The sequence below is a fragment of the Lissotriton helveticus genome, chromosome 6 (genome assembly GCF_964261635.1).
Source record: "Lissotriton helveticus chromosome 6, aLisHel1.1, whole genome shotgun sequence".
Lineage (NCBI taxonomy): Eukaryota > Metazoa > Chordata > Amphibia > Caudata > Salamandridae > Lissotriton > Lissotriton helveticus.
In genome coordinates this window covers 1,657,433,112-1,657,451,256 of record NC_136067.1, presented here as the reverse complement: position 1 = coordinate 1,657,451,256, position 18,145 = coordinate 1,657,433,112, and the positions used below count along the sequence as shown (strand labels likewise).

Sequence of the window (18,145 nt, the reverse complement as noted above, 5' to 3'; positions counted from 1 at the left end):
ACGTGCCTGTTTGATGTGGATTCCTGCTCCTCAATCGTAGGTGGGGCCACAATTGTGGAGCAGGAATCCATCCACTAGACCACCACGGATGTATTTCTCAGCATTTTGGGGGATGGACTCACCGGATGCTAGGGATTTTTATATGATGATCACGGGGAGCGACTCCTTGGTCAAGGGTTGCTCCCCTTAGAAGACTTTGGTTTTGGAATTCCACCTGCTCCAGAGGGCAGATACGGTGTTTCAGGCAGGTATTTTCTCTGGAAACTTGGGGGAATGCTGGCTGGCAGGAAATTTGTGTCTGCCTTCAGACTCCAGGACACTTCCTTACAGAAAAGCAAGGAAATTTTGTTTTTTGAGGCAAAGTTTGAGATTTGCAAAGGATACTGGGCGAAACAAAAAACGGACGAGAGCCATCTCACCCTAGTCTCTCCTGGGTGTCGAGTTTCCAAAGATGTGCTGGTTTGGTAGGTTTCCCCAGGTGCCGGCTGAGCTGGGGCCCTGAAATCCAGAGCTACCCACATGGAAAAACACATAATTTTTCAGTGGAAAAGGTGATGTGTCTATGTTGCGTTTGGCACCCTTTTGTGTTGCGGGCACTGGGCCTACCCACACAACTGAGGCACCGTTGTTCTTGGAAAAATGTGTGGTTGACTGCAGATTCTAGAACGTTACCTAAGAAACACATTTTCCTTGCATTTCTCTGAGGAAATGATTGAGATTTGCAGAGGATTCTGGGTAAAAAAAAAAAACACAGGTGAAAGCCACGCAAGTCACCCCAACCTGGACTCCTCAAGAGTGTCTAGTTTTTAAATATGTACTGGTTTAGTAGGTTTCCCGAGGTACCAGCTGAGCTGGGTACCAAAATCCAAAGCTAGCTACCTTGTAAAAAACACATGGGTGAAATATGTGCCACATAGGTCACGTTTTGGGGCGTTTGTGTCACAGGTGCACGGTCCAGCCGCACAAGTGGGTTATCATTTTTATTGAGAGCCATATAAACAGAATAGAATATAGAATAGTCGAACATTTGTTATCACTAGTTGAATATATCTACGTTTATGCCTTTCAAATGTAAGCAAGTGTGTAATTTTACAAAATGCCCTCTGAAACATGCTAGTATGGGTACCCATACATTCAGAGATGTACAAACAAGTGCTGTGCTCCTCAAGTCAGTGTATATTTCAGAATTACAGACTTTTTCTTCATACCCTTTTTCCATTCTTTATTGTTTACCATTTGAATTTCTGAATAGTCGGTACACCATAAAAAAACATTGTATGGTGCAGCACGGTTGTTGGCTCTGGGTACCTCTCGTTCTTGAAGAACCTACAAGCCCCATACATCCCCACAACCAGAAGGGTCCACCAGACACGATATATTGGTTTCGAAAATCTGCCATAAGTTACAGATGAAAACGTAGACATAAATGGCTGTTTTTTCCCCAACTCAATTTCAATATATTTTTTTTAACTGCTATTTTTGAATAGGAACACTTTGAAAGATCTACACAAATGAGCCCTTGCTGAATACAAACTTTTGTCTAGTTCCGAAATGTATAGGTTTCCGGCATCCACCATGGTTTCAACCCAGTTTTCACCACAAACTGGAGGCTGAAAGCAAAAAAATAGGTAAATTGGGCTATCTCCCAGTAAAATGCCAAAACTTTGTTTTTTTATTCCAGTCTGTGTGTTGCTGAAAGCTGTGAATATGGTGATTTTTAGTACTGCAAACCCTTTCTTGATGCCTTTTGAAGGGAAACAGCTTTCTTCTGCAGCACATTTTCACCCAAAAGAACTAAATGTAGCTAAATTTTGGCAAATCTCTCAGTCCCCTCCAGGTGAATCTTCAAACCTGTGGTACCTTTAGACTCCCCAGGATGTAGGGAAACAAGGGCGTTAATTAGGCCTGGGCAGCTTATGTGGAGAAAATGTTATGGGGGCCTAAGCGCGAACTACACCAAATAGCTAAAAAAAAAAGGCTAAACGTGATGAGGCCCAGAAGTGTAGGGGTTAAGGTCGTTTTCTAGTAGTATGCATAGCAGAACATGTCTGCATAATCATTTTGATCTGTCAGCTGTAAGACCTTAGGAAAAACTTGCATAATCAATTTTTTTATGCCTGATCAAAATACTGCAAGAGACTGATGGATTGACAGTCAAAATATACTACCTAAAAATATTTTTGCTTTTAAAAAATATGTTAGGCAAAATTAGCTGATAAAACTGCTGATAATACTTACAGGTGGTGGAAGGGTTTGGTATCGTACATAAAAAACAGCAGCAATTAAGACAATGTCCCTCAACACGATCATTGCAGTCAGTGGCACTAAGTAATGAAACAAAAAACAAACTCAATGGTACATCACTGCTGATTGTTTTTTTTTTTTTTTTTAAACAAAAGACAATAATCATAAACAATCCACTACTTACCTATTTCAATAAATATATTTGAATTACGAAATGTATACACAGTCCACAAATTCAGCGATGGATCATGTTTCAACATACCACAGGTGAAAGAACGACGATAAAAACAAATAAGCTAATGGGAACATTCTGTATGCTTTCAAGTAAATCACAGACCCAATTTAAAGACTTCGTACTACTATTGCTGGCATGTACACAGGAAACCTTTTTAAATGTTACCATGGGCTTCTACAGTATCTGACCTTTATTTACTATTGTGACAAGACATGGCTGTTACACAAAATAAAAGAGGTACCCCCTGGTAATCTGCGGTCTGGGATAAGGGGGAAATCAGAAAACTAAACAATAATAACAAAAAATCCCAAACGACCTGTATCTCATCAATGGCTGCTCAAAGTGCCCAGTGGGCTGACTAGAAACAATTTAAAACCACATATGCATGTTACCTTAGCATATTATTTTAGTTTGTTGTCGTTTTTTTTAACCAAGTTAGTGCTTGATGCTATATTTACAAATGTTCACAGGTAAGGTTTTAATTAGTTACGCCTCATTTCATCAATATCAAAACACATTTTCGTAGCGGAGACATTTTTTTTATACATTCTCTACAAAAACACCGCCTTAGACTGCATGTCACGTGTGCACCTATTTCTATCCCCATATCACAAAACCACTCACTCATTCACTTACATAAAAACACACATCCGCTCTCAGATGCAATTTATACCCATCCAGCCACTCTTCACATACACTGCAAGTTACAACGGGAAAACATCTCCAATTTCGGCCATTGTAATGTTGCGTACCAGGATCTCTAACAGAAACATTCAATGCACGTTTCAGTTGGTGAAAGATAATTTACATATTTGTAATAACTAAAGCACGACTATCGCTCCAAAAGAAGCATCTTGGCGCTGTGTCGAAGCATAGACAATGCTCAGACTTGCTGCAGCCTCATGTGTAAGATTAGATAAGCGAGAGGCAAAAGGAATCTGGGGCTGCAAAAATCCAGGGTTTCAGCGATCCACCTTCTTCAGGACCACACAATATAAAACATAGTAATGGTTGGCCAATGGGCGATGATCTGCGAAGGCAATCAGTCGGACCACATATTAATGAATATTCAAAGAATGAAAAAGTCATAAGGTCTCAATTATTAGAACCTACACAACAAAACCCTCCACCAATGTGTACAAAGTAGTGGAGGATAGGGAAATAAGTGATATGTTCTCAGTGAGTACAACCTAAAATCAAAGAAAATACATCTAGTACCTTATAGCCCATATACATAGAAAAGCCCATCCAGTCATGTCTTCTCATCTAGACCAATTTTATCAGTGACATGAAGAGGGTGACAGAGGGCTAGACTGTTACACTGCATTGTTACGCCCACGTCATACTACCCCCACCATCATCACCCTTCTATCTCAATCCTGCAACTCACGCAATGGCTTCAATTGCCCTGTCCTGTGTGGCAGTGAGATGACTTCATGGTGTTTCTGTAATTCAACTAGGGTCCAGCCGGCACTAAGTATAACTTTTCCCAAGGGGTAAAAAAGCTGATGAATAATCCGTCCAGTATCCAGTGTCTATAAAAAATGTAAATGAGGCTTACGGCATGTACAATATACCTAATAAGATTTCTTTAATATCCTATGTAGATCGAGGCTGTTGAGTTGTGGGCTTCTTTTAGTTTGCTTAGATAATGATGCTTCAATAGGGCAGCCCATAAACAGTAGTAATGAGAAAAGGTGGGTCACAACATTCAAACAATGGCATGGACTCTGTGCCCACATGTTGTACCATGTTCAAAAAGAGTCCACTAAGAAATGTTGCTTCAACATGAAATACCTTGAATAAAACGATAGAAGAGGCATTTGGCAAAACAGGAACAATTTGTTTTATTACAGAATCCAGTCAGGAGCACAGTCACAGGGTTGAGGACTGTCTCAATATACAATTGGTCTAATAGACATTTATACAGTTCATTAAATGTAATCAAATGTTTCTGGTGATCGTTTTTTGGGAAGGAATTTTTACATCTATCTTTAGAGCCATAAATTAAGGTATCGGATGAGTAATCCGGGTGGGCCTTGACCTTGTGCGGATACAATGAGGCCAGTGGGTAACATGTCCAGTTGTTCGGCATGGGGCGAGCATGATTACTGTGTGTACTGTGTCCTGATTAGTTATGTGTTCTTAACTTCATGTAGCATCTGACTTAATGGTGTTTTGGGAACATGCACACCCCTTCGCTTCGGCCATGTGTGCTTTATTGGGGACAATCTCCCTAGACTATTGTGGTGTCGCTGCACCTATCTGTGGGATCTATCTGGGAATTACTGTTCAAACATTTGCCTGCTGACTACGTGCCACCCCACCTGTGAACTGTCAAATCAGTGACCTCGGTCTCAGGGCCTGCCTAAATAAGCATTTCTGAGGAGTCGGGTTTGACGTGGAGGTCACAACGGTTGAATTAGTCAATAAAGATATGATTTCATGTTTATAAATGAATTTATCGTTATTCATATTGACATAGACTAACAGAAGAACTGCAGATGATAGGTGAAACAGAAGATATGGAAAGGGGGGTGGCAAAAGAGAATGGCTGAAGCCTTTATAAGGTGATAAGCTAATTATATTTGGAATTCCCGATAAGCACGCAGTCTACAATGGGCTCCATGCCACCAGTAAATAGCTCCTATCTATTATTGCAATTACTGCTCATGATGTAGACAATGTAGCACTGGAGCCGAGGTGAAACAAACCTTAATTGATTATAGAGGAATATGTGATGTTACAACGCATGCTAATACATTGCATGCCGTTGCAACGCAAATTTTTACTCCGACTTTCTGTCGGGGCGCTGGAAGTTGGAATAGATTAATTTTCTATTCCAACTCCAGTGTGTGCAACAGTAGGGAAGGTGTTGGTGTTAAATCCAACACCTTCTACCAACCGCTGCACACCTTTTGCATTGCAACGACATGCGATGTAAAGGTATGCGTTGTAACACTTCCGTTGTGAAGGCTGTTTCCCTTATAGACCCACATCAACTGCCCAAATGCGTTCTGAAGGAAGGTATAGATTTGGCAATGCAGAAATTGCCTGGTTTGTGCTAATGAATGGTAATATGGCACAAAGGTACGCCGGGATTACGCTACGTACAGCACCAAAGTTGTTAAAATATGCTCAAACATGGACATACTGTAGGATTCAGGGAATGCGTCAGAGAAGGAGGAGAACCCTATTCATTGCATCTCAGGGTCCATTCTACAATGCGCTAGTCAGGACCTAGCTGCGGTCTAAGTACAGGCTAGACATGCTCCTATACAGTATGTATATGAAGCATTTAATGACAAGATTATATAGCTGCAAACTTGTGGCTCTCTATTCTGATAGGAACTGAACACACAGTAAGCCGAACACAAGCGGTGTAGCGCTGCCTCACCTAGTTAAAATCTGCATATCGAGTGCCTCGAGCAGCACCGGACTCCAGGTGGGTTTTAGAAGAATGAAGCTGGAATAAGCCTGTGTGGCTCAGCTTTCTTTGGGCTGTACAAATTTGACATTACCCACATGTCGGTGATCTAGAAAAGAGGGCATTACCTTACACAATACGGGCACCATTTTGGTGCGGGTACTGAACCCTTAGTTGCCTTGAGGTATGTCTCTATAGTCAAAGCTGGCCCGCTGCATCTGACATTTATGAATCTTATAGAGCGAAATTCTGTAGTTCTTCTTAGTGGACTCTTTTTGAACTTATGGGAACAGAGTTCATGCCATTGTTTGAATGTTGAGCCCTACCTTTTCTCATTGCTACTGTTTAGAAGATGCCCTATTGAAGCATCATTATCTAAGCAAACAAAAAGAAGCCCACAACTTAAAAGCATGGCTATGCATAGGATATTACTAGATACAGAACAGATTATTCATCAGCCTTTTGTCCCCTTAGGAGAAATTATACTAAGTGCCTGCAGGACCACATTTAAATTACAGCAACTCTTTAAAATTAAATCACTGTCACACAGGACAGGGAAATTAAAGCCATTACGTGAGTTACAGGACTGAGATTGAAGGGCGATGGTGGAGGTAGTACGATTTGGGTGAATGGATACATGTGTAAAGGCCTAGCCCTGTGCCACGCTCTTTTAAGTCACTGATCTAATTGGTCTAGATGATACGACTTGACCTCTGGGTGGGCTTTACTCTGTATATGGCTATAAGGTACTTAATAAAAAAAATTACAATTGTAAGTTCTACTCATTGAGAACATATCACTTTCTTGGTCTAGATCCTAAAACATGGCCTTTGGATGGGATTTTCTATGTATATGGGCAATAAGGTACTGGATTAACAATGGAGACCTTATTTGATTCTTTGAATACTCATTACCGTGTGGTTTGACTGGTTGTCTTAACATGCTGCTTTGAAGATCCTCTTCTACTGGGCAACTATTATCTATGTTTTATATTGTGTGGTCCTGAAGAAGGAGGATCATCATTATATTTCATTTACAGAAACATGCATGGACTGTTTCTGTGAGAGATCCGTGCCCGCAAGACAGCAACGGCAAAAACTGAAGATCTTTTCTCATAGTTACTTGCAGTGTATGTGAAGAGTGACGGGGATGGACACGAATAGCATGGGTAAGAGGATGTGTATTTTCATGTGAATGAATGAGGGAGTTGCATTGTGATATTTGGGCAGAAATAGGTAAACACGTGAAATACAGCCAAATGTTTTGTGTACTTTATAGAAAAGGTATTAAAAAAAATTGTTTTCTTGTCTCTAAAAATTAATTTTGATATTCAAGAAATGAAATGAGGCGTAAATAATTAAAAACTTAGTACCTCTAACACAGCACGAACAGTGGAAGGGTAATAATTAATTAGAATCATTCTGTGCTTGTTCCATGCCCCAAAAAAATAAACTGAAGGGAAGCGTGGCCTGCGCTTGCGAATTAGGAGGCACCAAACAAGAGGGCAAATAAACATTTTAGCACAAAGATCCAAGTAGGTACCGCAGGTACGAAGAGGAAACTGTGCATGGCATACTGCTGGCAAGCTATGAACCTTAATGTGGCTATACATGGGAGGAGGTGCACTAGATGTAGTGTGGCTGATAAAACAATCAAAGCCAGCAAATGTCCCATTACATTTGTCTCGCAGCTTAGCAAACCACGGATTAAACTAGGCATTGATTTCTTAAAACCGATGGGTGTGTTTCCTATTAGCATGCACTTTATGCCATTGTGCCAACTAACTAATTTAGCAAGTGCATAGAGTTAACATTTGTATCCCAGCCCAACACCAAGGAAGTAGTTGATTTCCTTAAGTAAATGACTTCCTCATCAGTTCCTTAGTGATAATGGGGTATAGTCTACTTACCAAGAATTTAACAAGTTCATTAAGGTTAATGACATCTAACATGTCAAATATTTTCTGTCCCACCCCAAATGCAATGGACAGGTGTAAAGGTCCAATTGGCTGATTAGAGAGACCATTCAAATAGCACTTGGGTTGCGGTGTTCTGTCCATGCAGCTTTCAGGACCAGATTATGGGCTCACGAGTATGAGGAGAGGTCGGCGTGTGGGCTCAGGACATTTGCAGTGATACTAAGACGTGACCGAACCCCAATATTGAAGAGCAAGGATATTTTATTTCTGAAACACATTTCTACTAGTCCCCCCACGCCGAAAGACAGTGTGGGATGGAATTAACACCACACTTCAAATATATAAACAGAAAACAGAGAAGCCTTGAAAAAGTTGCATGTACATATTATTGAGGCGACGAAACGCGTGTTGGCTTAAGAACTGTTAACGAAGAATCCACAAAACGGAATAAAGATCTTAGAAACAACTTTGATTTCTGTATATATTTGTTTGTGACTTACAATAGCTACTGCTGTCATCGGTTTCATTTTCAAACTTTTACGTGTGCTGGGGATTGAAATTATGATACCTGAGAGTGGTCTGAGGACCCCTGGAGGGCTGCGAAGCCTACTCACTGATTCGTGTGACTGTATACAAAATTAAATATTAAAGTATATATAAATAAAGAAACAATTTTGAAAATTAGAAGAAAAAAACATTTTGATTGTGAATTAAACAAGATATTTCAATAGACATTTGTTTATTGTATGTTCCCATCTTCCAATGAGGACTCTGTGGCAGTCCCTGGGTTCCAGTAATGATTCTATGGGGTCCACAAAAGTAAAAAGGAGAAGAGGTGCTGCTTTATAGAGACTGCAGGAAGCCTTCTTGCAAAGAGGGTGCGAGGTCCCACTCACAGAAAGAGTGGAATCTGAATGTCTGAGAATCCTCTGCATACTCCACTATATGAACTTGTCACACATCAAGTACCTCAACGAGGGAGATGGGACAAATGAATGGGGCCAGGGAGAGCAGCCCAGTGATTCCCAGTACTCAAGGTGGTTCAGTTCATTAAAAGTAGGTTAAGGAAACCCTCGGACAATGAGGTCGGGGACCACCTTTGGAAAGAGCGTACAAGGGCATCTTTGGAGGTCAAAGCTACCCCCTCATCAGAAATGAAAACTAAAACGCCCACCTTCCTTATGGAATATGGCAGGGATCTCAAAAAGGGTACAGATCGGTGCAGTTGACTGAAATATTCAATATGGCAGAAATGAGAGAACTCTTTCTCTGGAAAGCTTGGGCTCAATGAAGGATTTGCTCAGATTCCCTTTTCAGATTAAGAAGGATTCTAGCCATTTGGGGGCAAGTGGCCTAGCGGCTGATGGTGGACTATTAAGCAAATCTTTCATCAAGGAAATAGGCAGATTTATTTCCTTTTCTTTGCTTGATAAAGCCCATGTGTCTATTAAAAAGAGATTTGTGTCCAAAGATCTTAAAAGGGACCTGCTAGGCAGGGGTCCTCGTTGGACCATCACAGATTACGGAGAAGCAAGGCTGACATAAGAAGGGAATAATAGCAAACCACAGTAGATCTGAAGGGCCCTTCTGCACCACAGGCTGAGATTGCGGATGTGATGACTTAGGGTGCTTCAAATGCTCAACTAATGTCCTGGAAGATATATAATTAAGAACTACCCTTTCTTCCATTCCATATGTGAGCGGTGCACTGGCTCTGTTAGTTGATAGGTTGCACCATTTGACCAGGGATGTGAGGGCACTCCAGGTGGTCAGGAGTTTCTAAATGAAGATCTATGTATGCCCGGTACAACAGACTATCTCCCAAGAGGAGAGTCTCCTCATAGACAAGGAGGGGGTAGATATAGAGGGAAAAGGAGTAGTGGACAAGAATGTACTGAATCTCAGACATTTACTGATACCCTCTTATTTGTGCAAAAGGAGGAGAAAGGTCACTGCCCAGCCATCAACTTTTGAAAATTCATCCAATGGTTTGTGTATCAGCATTTCAAGTAGGCCTGGGTGACGTTATTACTGCTATTAAGTCAGATTCCAAAAATTATGTTATTCCACAATGTCGCACAATTACAAGTGTTCATGATAAAGAGTTAGCACAAGTACACAGCAGAACAAGTGCAGCTATTGTTTGTGGTGCTCGTGGTTTTTTAGCTATATTTTTCAGCACTAACTCCATACTCTAGGCTGAAATTGACATGAGTAGCATTTTGCGCTAAAATACACAACCAAATATTGTTATGATGTTATGTTAAACTAAGTTTATATAGCGCACGGCTACTCTAAAAGAGTGTCCCGGCGCTTTCCACAGGCAGCTCAGTACCAAATAACACAACAATAAAATCAGATACAGAAAGCAAATAAAACAAAACCCGCTCGAAAGGAACTACAGATTAAAAAGCCACGTCTTCAGGTTCTTCCTAAACTGGAGCAGATTGGGGGTACTGCGTAGTGCCAGTGGCAGAGTGTTCCACAACTGGGGAGCCTTGCAACTGAAAGAGCGGCCCCCTGTGCGTGCCTTCCTCACACGCGGAACCACGGCCATGAAAAGAGATTCTGACCGTAGCGAGCGGGCTGGACGATAGAAGGCCAACCTACGCCTTAGGTACCCGGCCCCTGAGCCGAAAAGTGCTTTATGCATCAACGTCAGGGATTTAAACATAATCCGCTTCCGGATAGGTAGCCAATGGAGCATCTGCAGCAGCCCAGACGCTCGTGCTCGCCTATGCAAACCGAAAATGGCCCGGGCAGCAGAGTTTTGAGCCACCTGCAGGCGCTGGACAAGGTAATCAGGGAGGCCAAGAAAAAGGGCGTTGGCATAATCCAGCCTGGATCCGATAAGCGCCTGGACGGTTATCCGCCTGTGCTCCGCAGAAAGCAGTGGAAGAAACTTGCGGAGCATTTTCAGAATGCCAAAACAGGTGCCGGCCAGACCCAGGACGTGTGCTGTCAGCGAAAGCTTATTGTCTAGTTTAACCCCAAGATTTTTTGCGACCACTGAAGACTGTGCAGGAGGGCACATTTCAGACGGCCACCATAGCCGCCACTCAGGGTCGATAGCACAGCCGAAGAATAAAACCTCCGACTTGCTGGAGTTAGCCTTCAGGCTGTTCCGCTGGAGCCAATCGAATACCATGCCAAGACAACCCCGGATATTCTCTCCATCGAATGCTAGATCTTTACCGCATGTGAAGAGAAGTTGCGTGTCATCGGCGTAAGACACGATCCGGGCCCCATGAGCCTCCACCGCCGCCGCCAGAGGGGACATATAGATGTTGAACAATGACGGGCTAAACACAGAACCCTGTGGAACCCCTACTCCCAACTGCGGCATCTCGGAGGAGCTCTGGGAGACCCAGACCGTCTGGCGGCGACCTTCCAAAAAAGATGTAAACCATTTGAACACCGTCCCCCTGATGCCGGTGTCATGGAGCCTGGCAAGAAGCGCCTCATGGGGGACGGTGTCGAAGGCCGCCGACAGGTCCAACATGACTAACATGGCCTTGCCACCAACATCCAAGGTCTCCCTGATGATCTCCGAGACCTCCAACAACGCCGTTTCCGTACTAAAATTAGGACGGAATCCGGATTGGGAAGAATGGAGCAGGTTGTTGGTTTCAAGAAAGCTCGACAAGACGCCATGAACATGTTTTTCAGTGATCTTCGCCAAAGCCGGAAGAAGTGAAATTGGCCTGTAATTGGCCAGAACATCGGCGTCAAGACCAGGCTTTTTCAGGAGGGGGATCACCATCGCCCTTTTCCAGGTGCTAGGGACACTCCCCTCCCTCAGAGAGATGTTGAGGATGGGATTAACCAGGGTATTCACCACCGCCATCTCTGCCAAAAATTTGGCAGGGCAGGGGTCAAGTGGCGAGCCTGATTTGAGGCCGGCCAGCAGCACCCGGGACGCCTCGCTAGAGACAGCAGGAAAAACTGCCAGCACTGCGTCAGGCGTGGGCGATGGCCCATGCCCCAGCCCGGGCCTGCAGCCACCCTCCTCCGCACTCTCCGAGAAAGAAGCCTGAATTGCCTTGATCTTGCTGGTAAAAAAGTTGGCGAGATCACACGCCCACGCATCAGAAGATAATGACGGGGGAAGGTAGGAACTAGGGGTGGTGAACTCCTTCACCACGGTGAAGATCTCCTTACAGGAGTTCGCCGCCATCTCAATCCTCCTAGCAAGGTATTCTTTCTTTGCACATAAGATGTCCCGGTGATAGGCTTTCACTGCCGCTCTGTAGGCCAATTTGGCCTCCCCGTCATACTGACGACGCCAGGCCCGCTCCGCAACCTTACATTGGCTGCGGGCCAACCGCAGCGCCTCCGTATTGGTTTTGCATTTCACTTAATTCTGTGTACGTTTGTCAATTTCTCCCCAGATTTTAAACAAATAGAAAAAAGCAATAATAGAAACTTCACCCACCTTTATTTTCAAGATGAAGAGTCTGAAATGGGAACGCAATTTTCGGCCCCAACCCGAATCTGGTTATAGAGTGGGATACTAGTTGCCTAGGCTTGGGGGCCAGAAGTGTGGATATTTCAACAGGAGGTCGAAGGTCAGAAAAACCACAGAAACTCAACATTAATTGCCTTGAGCACATAGCAGGTTGGTAAAGAGCCTTATCAAAGACAGAGTCACTTGTTGAAGTCTCTTAAAAATTACCAATGTCTCAGCTGTAACACACACGCCATGTGGGAGGACACAGCTCCGAGGATGTAGCAGATCTGGCTAGAGATTGTTGGCACTTGTTTCTTGACAGATGGATTCCTGTAGCAGCAGAATACCGTAAGGACAAGTATAACCTGGTGGCAGGCAGGGATTTCAGATACAACCACTACTCTAGTGCATGGAAGCTACATCCAAGGATCTAGAGCGACCTAATGGCCAGGTGGGGCTCTTGTAAGATAGATTTATTTGCTTCATGGTTAAACCACCAACTTCAAAGGCAGGTGCAGAGGCAGTGGATGCTTTTCTGTTTGATTGGGGGATAGACTGCAACCGTGTTTATCTCCCCTTTTGTGATGGTCACACAGCTAACCAAGCAGGTATGCAGGAAAGTGATGTATCTAGTGCAGATAAAACTCTTTTTGAGGTCTCAAGTGTGGCTGCACTTCTTTCCTAACTCTTGGGGTGCATTTGTACAAGAGGATGCAACTTCCATTTGGTATCTTGGTTTGTGCTACGTTGGAGCCAGTATGTTTCAGTCACCCTGACCCTAACACTAACTGGATTGCCTATAACATAGCCTCTTTACCCTTTACTCCTCCTTCCACTTGTTCTCCTCCCCAGGACTCAAACATTACAGAGTGGTTGACTCAACGTTTTCAGGCAGCATAAGCGGGGAACTGAAAGAGTAACAGATACCATGAAACAAACTATGGACCCTGCAGTGTAAAGTTTTACTGATAGCTACTTACAATAATTATTTGTGCGCCTCTCATATGCCCTCCTCCATCTTACTGCTAGATGCTGTGCCTCAAAACAAGACAGAAGCATCTCTTGTCACTCAAATACAACATCACAGTGCTTCCCAAATACGTTACCTACAAGTACAACACTCTGCTAACCATCACTCCTGCGCGCTGAAGCATGCTACTATTCAATAATGCACTTTGGTGCCCCGCAATGGGGTGTGAAGCGCTAGTTCAAATCTATAATACAATATGTCATTTATATAGTACGGCTATCCTTCAGGTAACAGATAAAGTAGATGCACTGATACAGGCCTACATCAAAGACAAAATATATGCATCACCCTCAGAAGAAAGTGTTGTTCGTGAGGTTAAAGGCGACATGCCAAGCACCTCAGGAAAGACACCTACACCACTCAGGCTGCACTTATAACAGAGCAAGGTACTTCAGAGAGCAGAGCCATCAATCATGATGGACAGGTGACACAGGAAGATGATTCTAGCAACAGTAGCCTGATTGGACATTGTTATGGACAAGGGGTTGTTCAACTCCACGTGCTCAAAGTATAGGTTTGCGCAGGTTTGTTGCAGTGTTGAACGCAGCCTGCCATGGCTTTGTGGCATACAGCTTATGGCTACCGTTAGACAAGGGATAGGAAGTGCAGCTATAAATTAATATATATGATGGAGTACAAGTCTTGATTCCCTGGCACGAAGGATAATTGCTTGAATACAGTGTCTTTCTTCAGTGCCCACATGACATTCTGTCCTGTACGAGACGGGTCTGCCCACAGGTAAACATCAGAGCTAAATATCGCTGTATCGCAGTTGCTGTGATGCAACAGCTTAGCTAAGCAGTAGAAAGCCATGTTTTTGCTTAACGTAACATGCAGCTAGACCGGTCAGAGGGGGGCCAAATTTCAAAAGCATGTCATCACACCAACAAGAGGGTCTCCCACTGCACAGGAATCAGCAGTGGCCCCTCTCACCGTTTCAATACATTTGAGAAATTATGTGTATAGTATGACCTATAGGCCAGCACTAAGATGACAATGACAGGAAATGCAGTTTGCAGTGCTCACATACCATAGGTCTGCCCTTAACATCACCATGCACTACTAATCCTTCATTCTAAACCTTATCACTTGCTGGGAGTAAAAGCATGTATATAATGAGGGGATGGGGAAGGATTATTACCATGCGTGTGCTCAAAGAACTTAAAAAACGTTAGAAAGCGCTTAGCAACCAAACTTAGGATGGGATTATCACACAGAAAACATTGAGAACGGTCAACAAGGCAAAGGAGCGTAAGCCTTTGCACTTGGAGAGAGAATGTGGACAAACGGCTAGGGCGTCGACCTCGGAGCTGGGGAACCGGGTTCGAGTGTCGGCAGGGACGCTCAACATTCTGTGATTCTGGGCAAATCACTTAATCCCCCCGTGCCTAACAAAAACGAATGCATGTCTGTATGTAAGGTAACTGGTTCTCACGTAAAGCGCTCTGATACCGCCGGGTCTAGTTTGCGCTATAAAAAACTCCACAATAAATAAATAAATAAATAAATAAATAAATAAATAAATAATGGAGAGAGAATGTAATCATTCATGGATGGTGGCTCTTTGAAAAAGATACGATAGGATTGAGGAAAAGGTGATGGACTTCCTTGCTGCAACTTAACTTGGTTTTGTGGTGGTGGTGAAGGGAGGAGATTTGGATGAGCTTCCCCAATTCAGAAGGGAATTCTCGCATTAAAATCTGACGCATGTAGATTCAAAAAGTATAACTATAATAGGTACAGTGGATTTAAGACTAGTGGCAAAGTGGCATTTTCAGTGAAGTGCACATGCCAAGACAGACTACAACGCTGTGGGGTTCGGTTTCCATTCTAAATAGGCATGATGGAATCTGCTTAATCGTTGCCTCCATATTCCTTTCTTTTCCAAAATAGAGGACAACACGAAAATGCCATCATGCAGAGCAGATAGAAATGAACACTCTGCTTGTCCATGTACAAGAAGACAGTGCTTAACATATGCACCAATGGTCTTCTTTACTTGGAGCAACGAGATGAAGGACTTAAAGATCAAGATTTAGTTGCAACATGTTTAAAACCAAGTTTTCATTAAATCACAATGTACAACTTTCAACTAAGCCCAGATTTCCTCTCTTCATCTCAAGCTGGTGAATCACATTATGGAGATCTGGTAATTCCAATTTTTGTATTGCTTCTGCAAGGTCCTACTCACTCACAAGAAGATGGAGAAAGCGAATTGAATATTAATTGTTTAACTGATACTATCGATCTGACTTAACTAACTGTAAAGAGGCTACTCTGAAGAGTCCATGTGGAGAATGGGTGGTGGGACATAGCTAGGTGCGACCTTTATGAATAGACGAGTTACTCAACGTAACAAATGCCCTGCCCATAGTCCTAAACTTCTCTTCTTTCCCAACATCCCCCGAGTCCATCTGGTGAATCGACAAAGGGCTTATGACATATCACTGACAAACAAGACAGGACTGCATGCAAGATCCAACACCAACAGCTTACTCGCACTCCACACCTAACATGCATGGTCAGTCTCATTAAGTCTGGTATGGCGAGTAGGCATTAGATGATCGATTCATATGAAAGAAGGTGGTGGGTGAGAACAGGGGAGACGTATCAAGCAGCACATACACCATGGGTAGAGGTATGTAGTATGTAGTAATCAGAATAACCTTAGCCAAGAGTCCTTTTCATGACTTGCTAAATCTGTGCTATCCTACCTTATCAGTTCCTGCAGTGAATTATACAATCTGCAATTCACTTGCGTGAAGTGCTCCAAGCTATACTTTGCTGATCATCAGCTCCTTTTATCTGTATGTTATATGTGTACATATCTTAATCGCTAATACTAGATGGTGGGTTTCTATTTAGGGCCCATCGTCTAAGGGTGCACAAGATAGTGGTCTTCCAGGATCCTGTCCTTTGTTCTTGGTGATGTAATTACTGAATTTTACGATGCTGTTATCATTCTGCCCAAAACCAGTTTCACTCACAGATGGGACTGCGATTACATACCCCTCCTTTGTTCTGTGGCTTATTACTCTGTCTCGGTGAAACTTCCACCTTACCCATGATGATCTATGTTTTGCTAATTATCGCATAGAAAAAGTTTACCAGCTCTTGATCTCAGTCTTGCCCACATCTACATCCACACCTCGACCAGCAAAAACCGGTCCATATTTGGACGCACTGAGAATCCCCCCAAAAATGGGACACAAAGAAATAAAATGCACTTCTCTCAGATTATGAGAACGCCTCAAATACTGAACAAAGCAGATCTTTGATTGACTTGCGGTTCGCACTCGGACCACCAAAAATAAAATAAATGGGTACTCTCGAGTAGACTGCGATTCATCAGTGCCTGAAAAGGAACAGAAAAAGTTCTGGTGCGCACACATTGTTCATGCTCAGGAGCTCAGCCAGTGCAGGCCAAAGATGTAGTAAAATGTCCCTTGCCCTACCATCCCATATAGCTCTGAATTCACACTTCTCAATTTAGGATCTCTAGCTATCAATGCAAGCTCAAGGTGTGGGCTGCATGATGGGAATTGTAGTCCTGTTCACTGGACTCACCACTGGCACAACAGCATCATGGAGACCCAGGTGGCTCTTTAATGGCCAAAAAGCTGGAAAACCACGAGAGCCCTGCTCTACTATGTGAGCCTTAAGAGTGGTAAGGACAAGGCCCACAGTGCAAATCTCATTTTAGGAAGATGGCGCAGCCTCAAATCCTTCAATCTGAATCTCAAAAGCATTTATTTATTTCTACGTTTATATATCATATCTATTGATATCAGGTTTTTCACATGAACCTTTCAAGTGCTACAAAGCAAATCAACCGAATTGTACCTATGACAATAGGCATTGAAAAAAGGACAATACACATAAGATAGCGTTTTTAAAGAGAAACTCTGACATTTAAACTCTGCAGTTAATACCAGAATTAAATGAAACATAATTGCATCAATGGACCTTGCCATACTCACCTGGAATAAGTCCTGTATAAGTTAGCGAGACATACAAAAAGCTGATGAGGATTTTATCTGCCAATGGGTCAAGGGCACTTCCCAAAACTGATTTTTGATTTGCCCAGCTCCGTGCAATATACCCGTCCAACTGCGAAAAGATAAGCATTGCAGATGTGGTTATCATAGATCTATAAATAAAAGAGCTATTGCAAAAGTTCTTTAGAGCATCATAATGATATACTGAAGCACCTCCCTGTCCACAAATACCAACAAAAACTCTAGTATGCAATAGTAAAAAATAAACCAGAAATATTACTGACCTAAGTGAATCACAGTGGCAAGAGAAATTAAACAACATCTAACTACATATTAACGCATTTTACATCATGATATTTAACTTATGCCCAGTATCGTGATGTGGTGGCAAAGGCAGAATTACATGGTGGACGCTGACTAAACGTCAAGATGTATTGTATCGTAATTGCACGCTACTCCGGAACCCATAAAGGATTAGTGTTGAATTAGTATAGTGAAATATGAAAGTAATTTGTGTGTGCCTTGTAAATAAAATACACAAATATTCACAACAATGGCAGTGAGAGACACAAAGAAACCAAAGTCTTAATCAACAACCCTAAGAGACAAGAGAACAATGATGGGTTCAACTGGCCTTAAAAGCGGACTATGCAAGTAGAGTAGGTGAGTAATGATCAAGATATACAGGGTCTCGAGAGAATCATGTGAGGTGACAGAGGATGTTTAAAAGCAAACCATGGACAGGAAAGTAACGCGTATGCAACTAGAGTGAGAATCAATTTTGACTCAAGCAGGCTCAAGCATTTGATCAAAGTCAGTAACCCATGCAACTAACTGCTGTAT

The 18,145-nt window shown here is 42.8% G+C and overlaps 1 protein-coding gene across 2 annotated transcripts in view; it reads right to left on the bottom strand.

The window, feature by feature from the left end:
• CRLS1 (cardiolipin synthase 1) overlaps positions 1-18,145 on the bottom strand; it is a 133,137-nt gene that overhangs the window by 64,422 nt on the left and 50,570 nt on the right. For both annotated transcript variants that reach the window (XR_013596251.1, XM_078649517.1), the window contains exons 3-4: positions 17,285-17,414; positions 2,239-2,324 (exon numbers count right to left, since the gene is read on the bottom strand). Coding sequence is in view for 1 of the 2 variants with exons in the window: in XM_078649517.1 (XP_078505643.1) it covers positions 2,239-2,324; positions 17,285-17,414 (216 nt within the window). In the remaining variant the exon portion in view is untranslated. The remainder of the gene's footprint in view (positions 1-2,238; positions 2,325-17,284; positions 17,415-18,145) is intronic.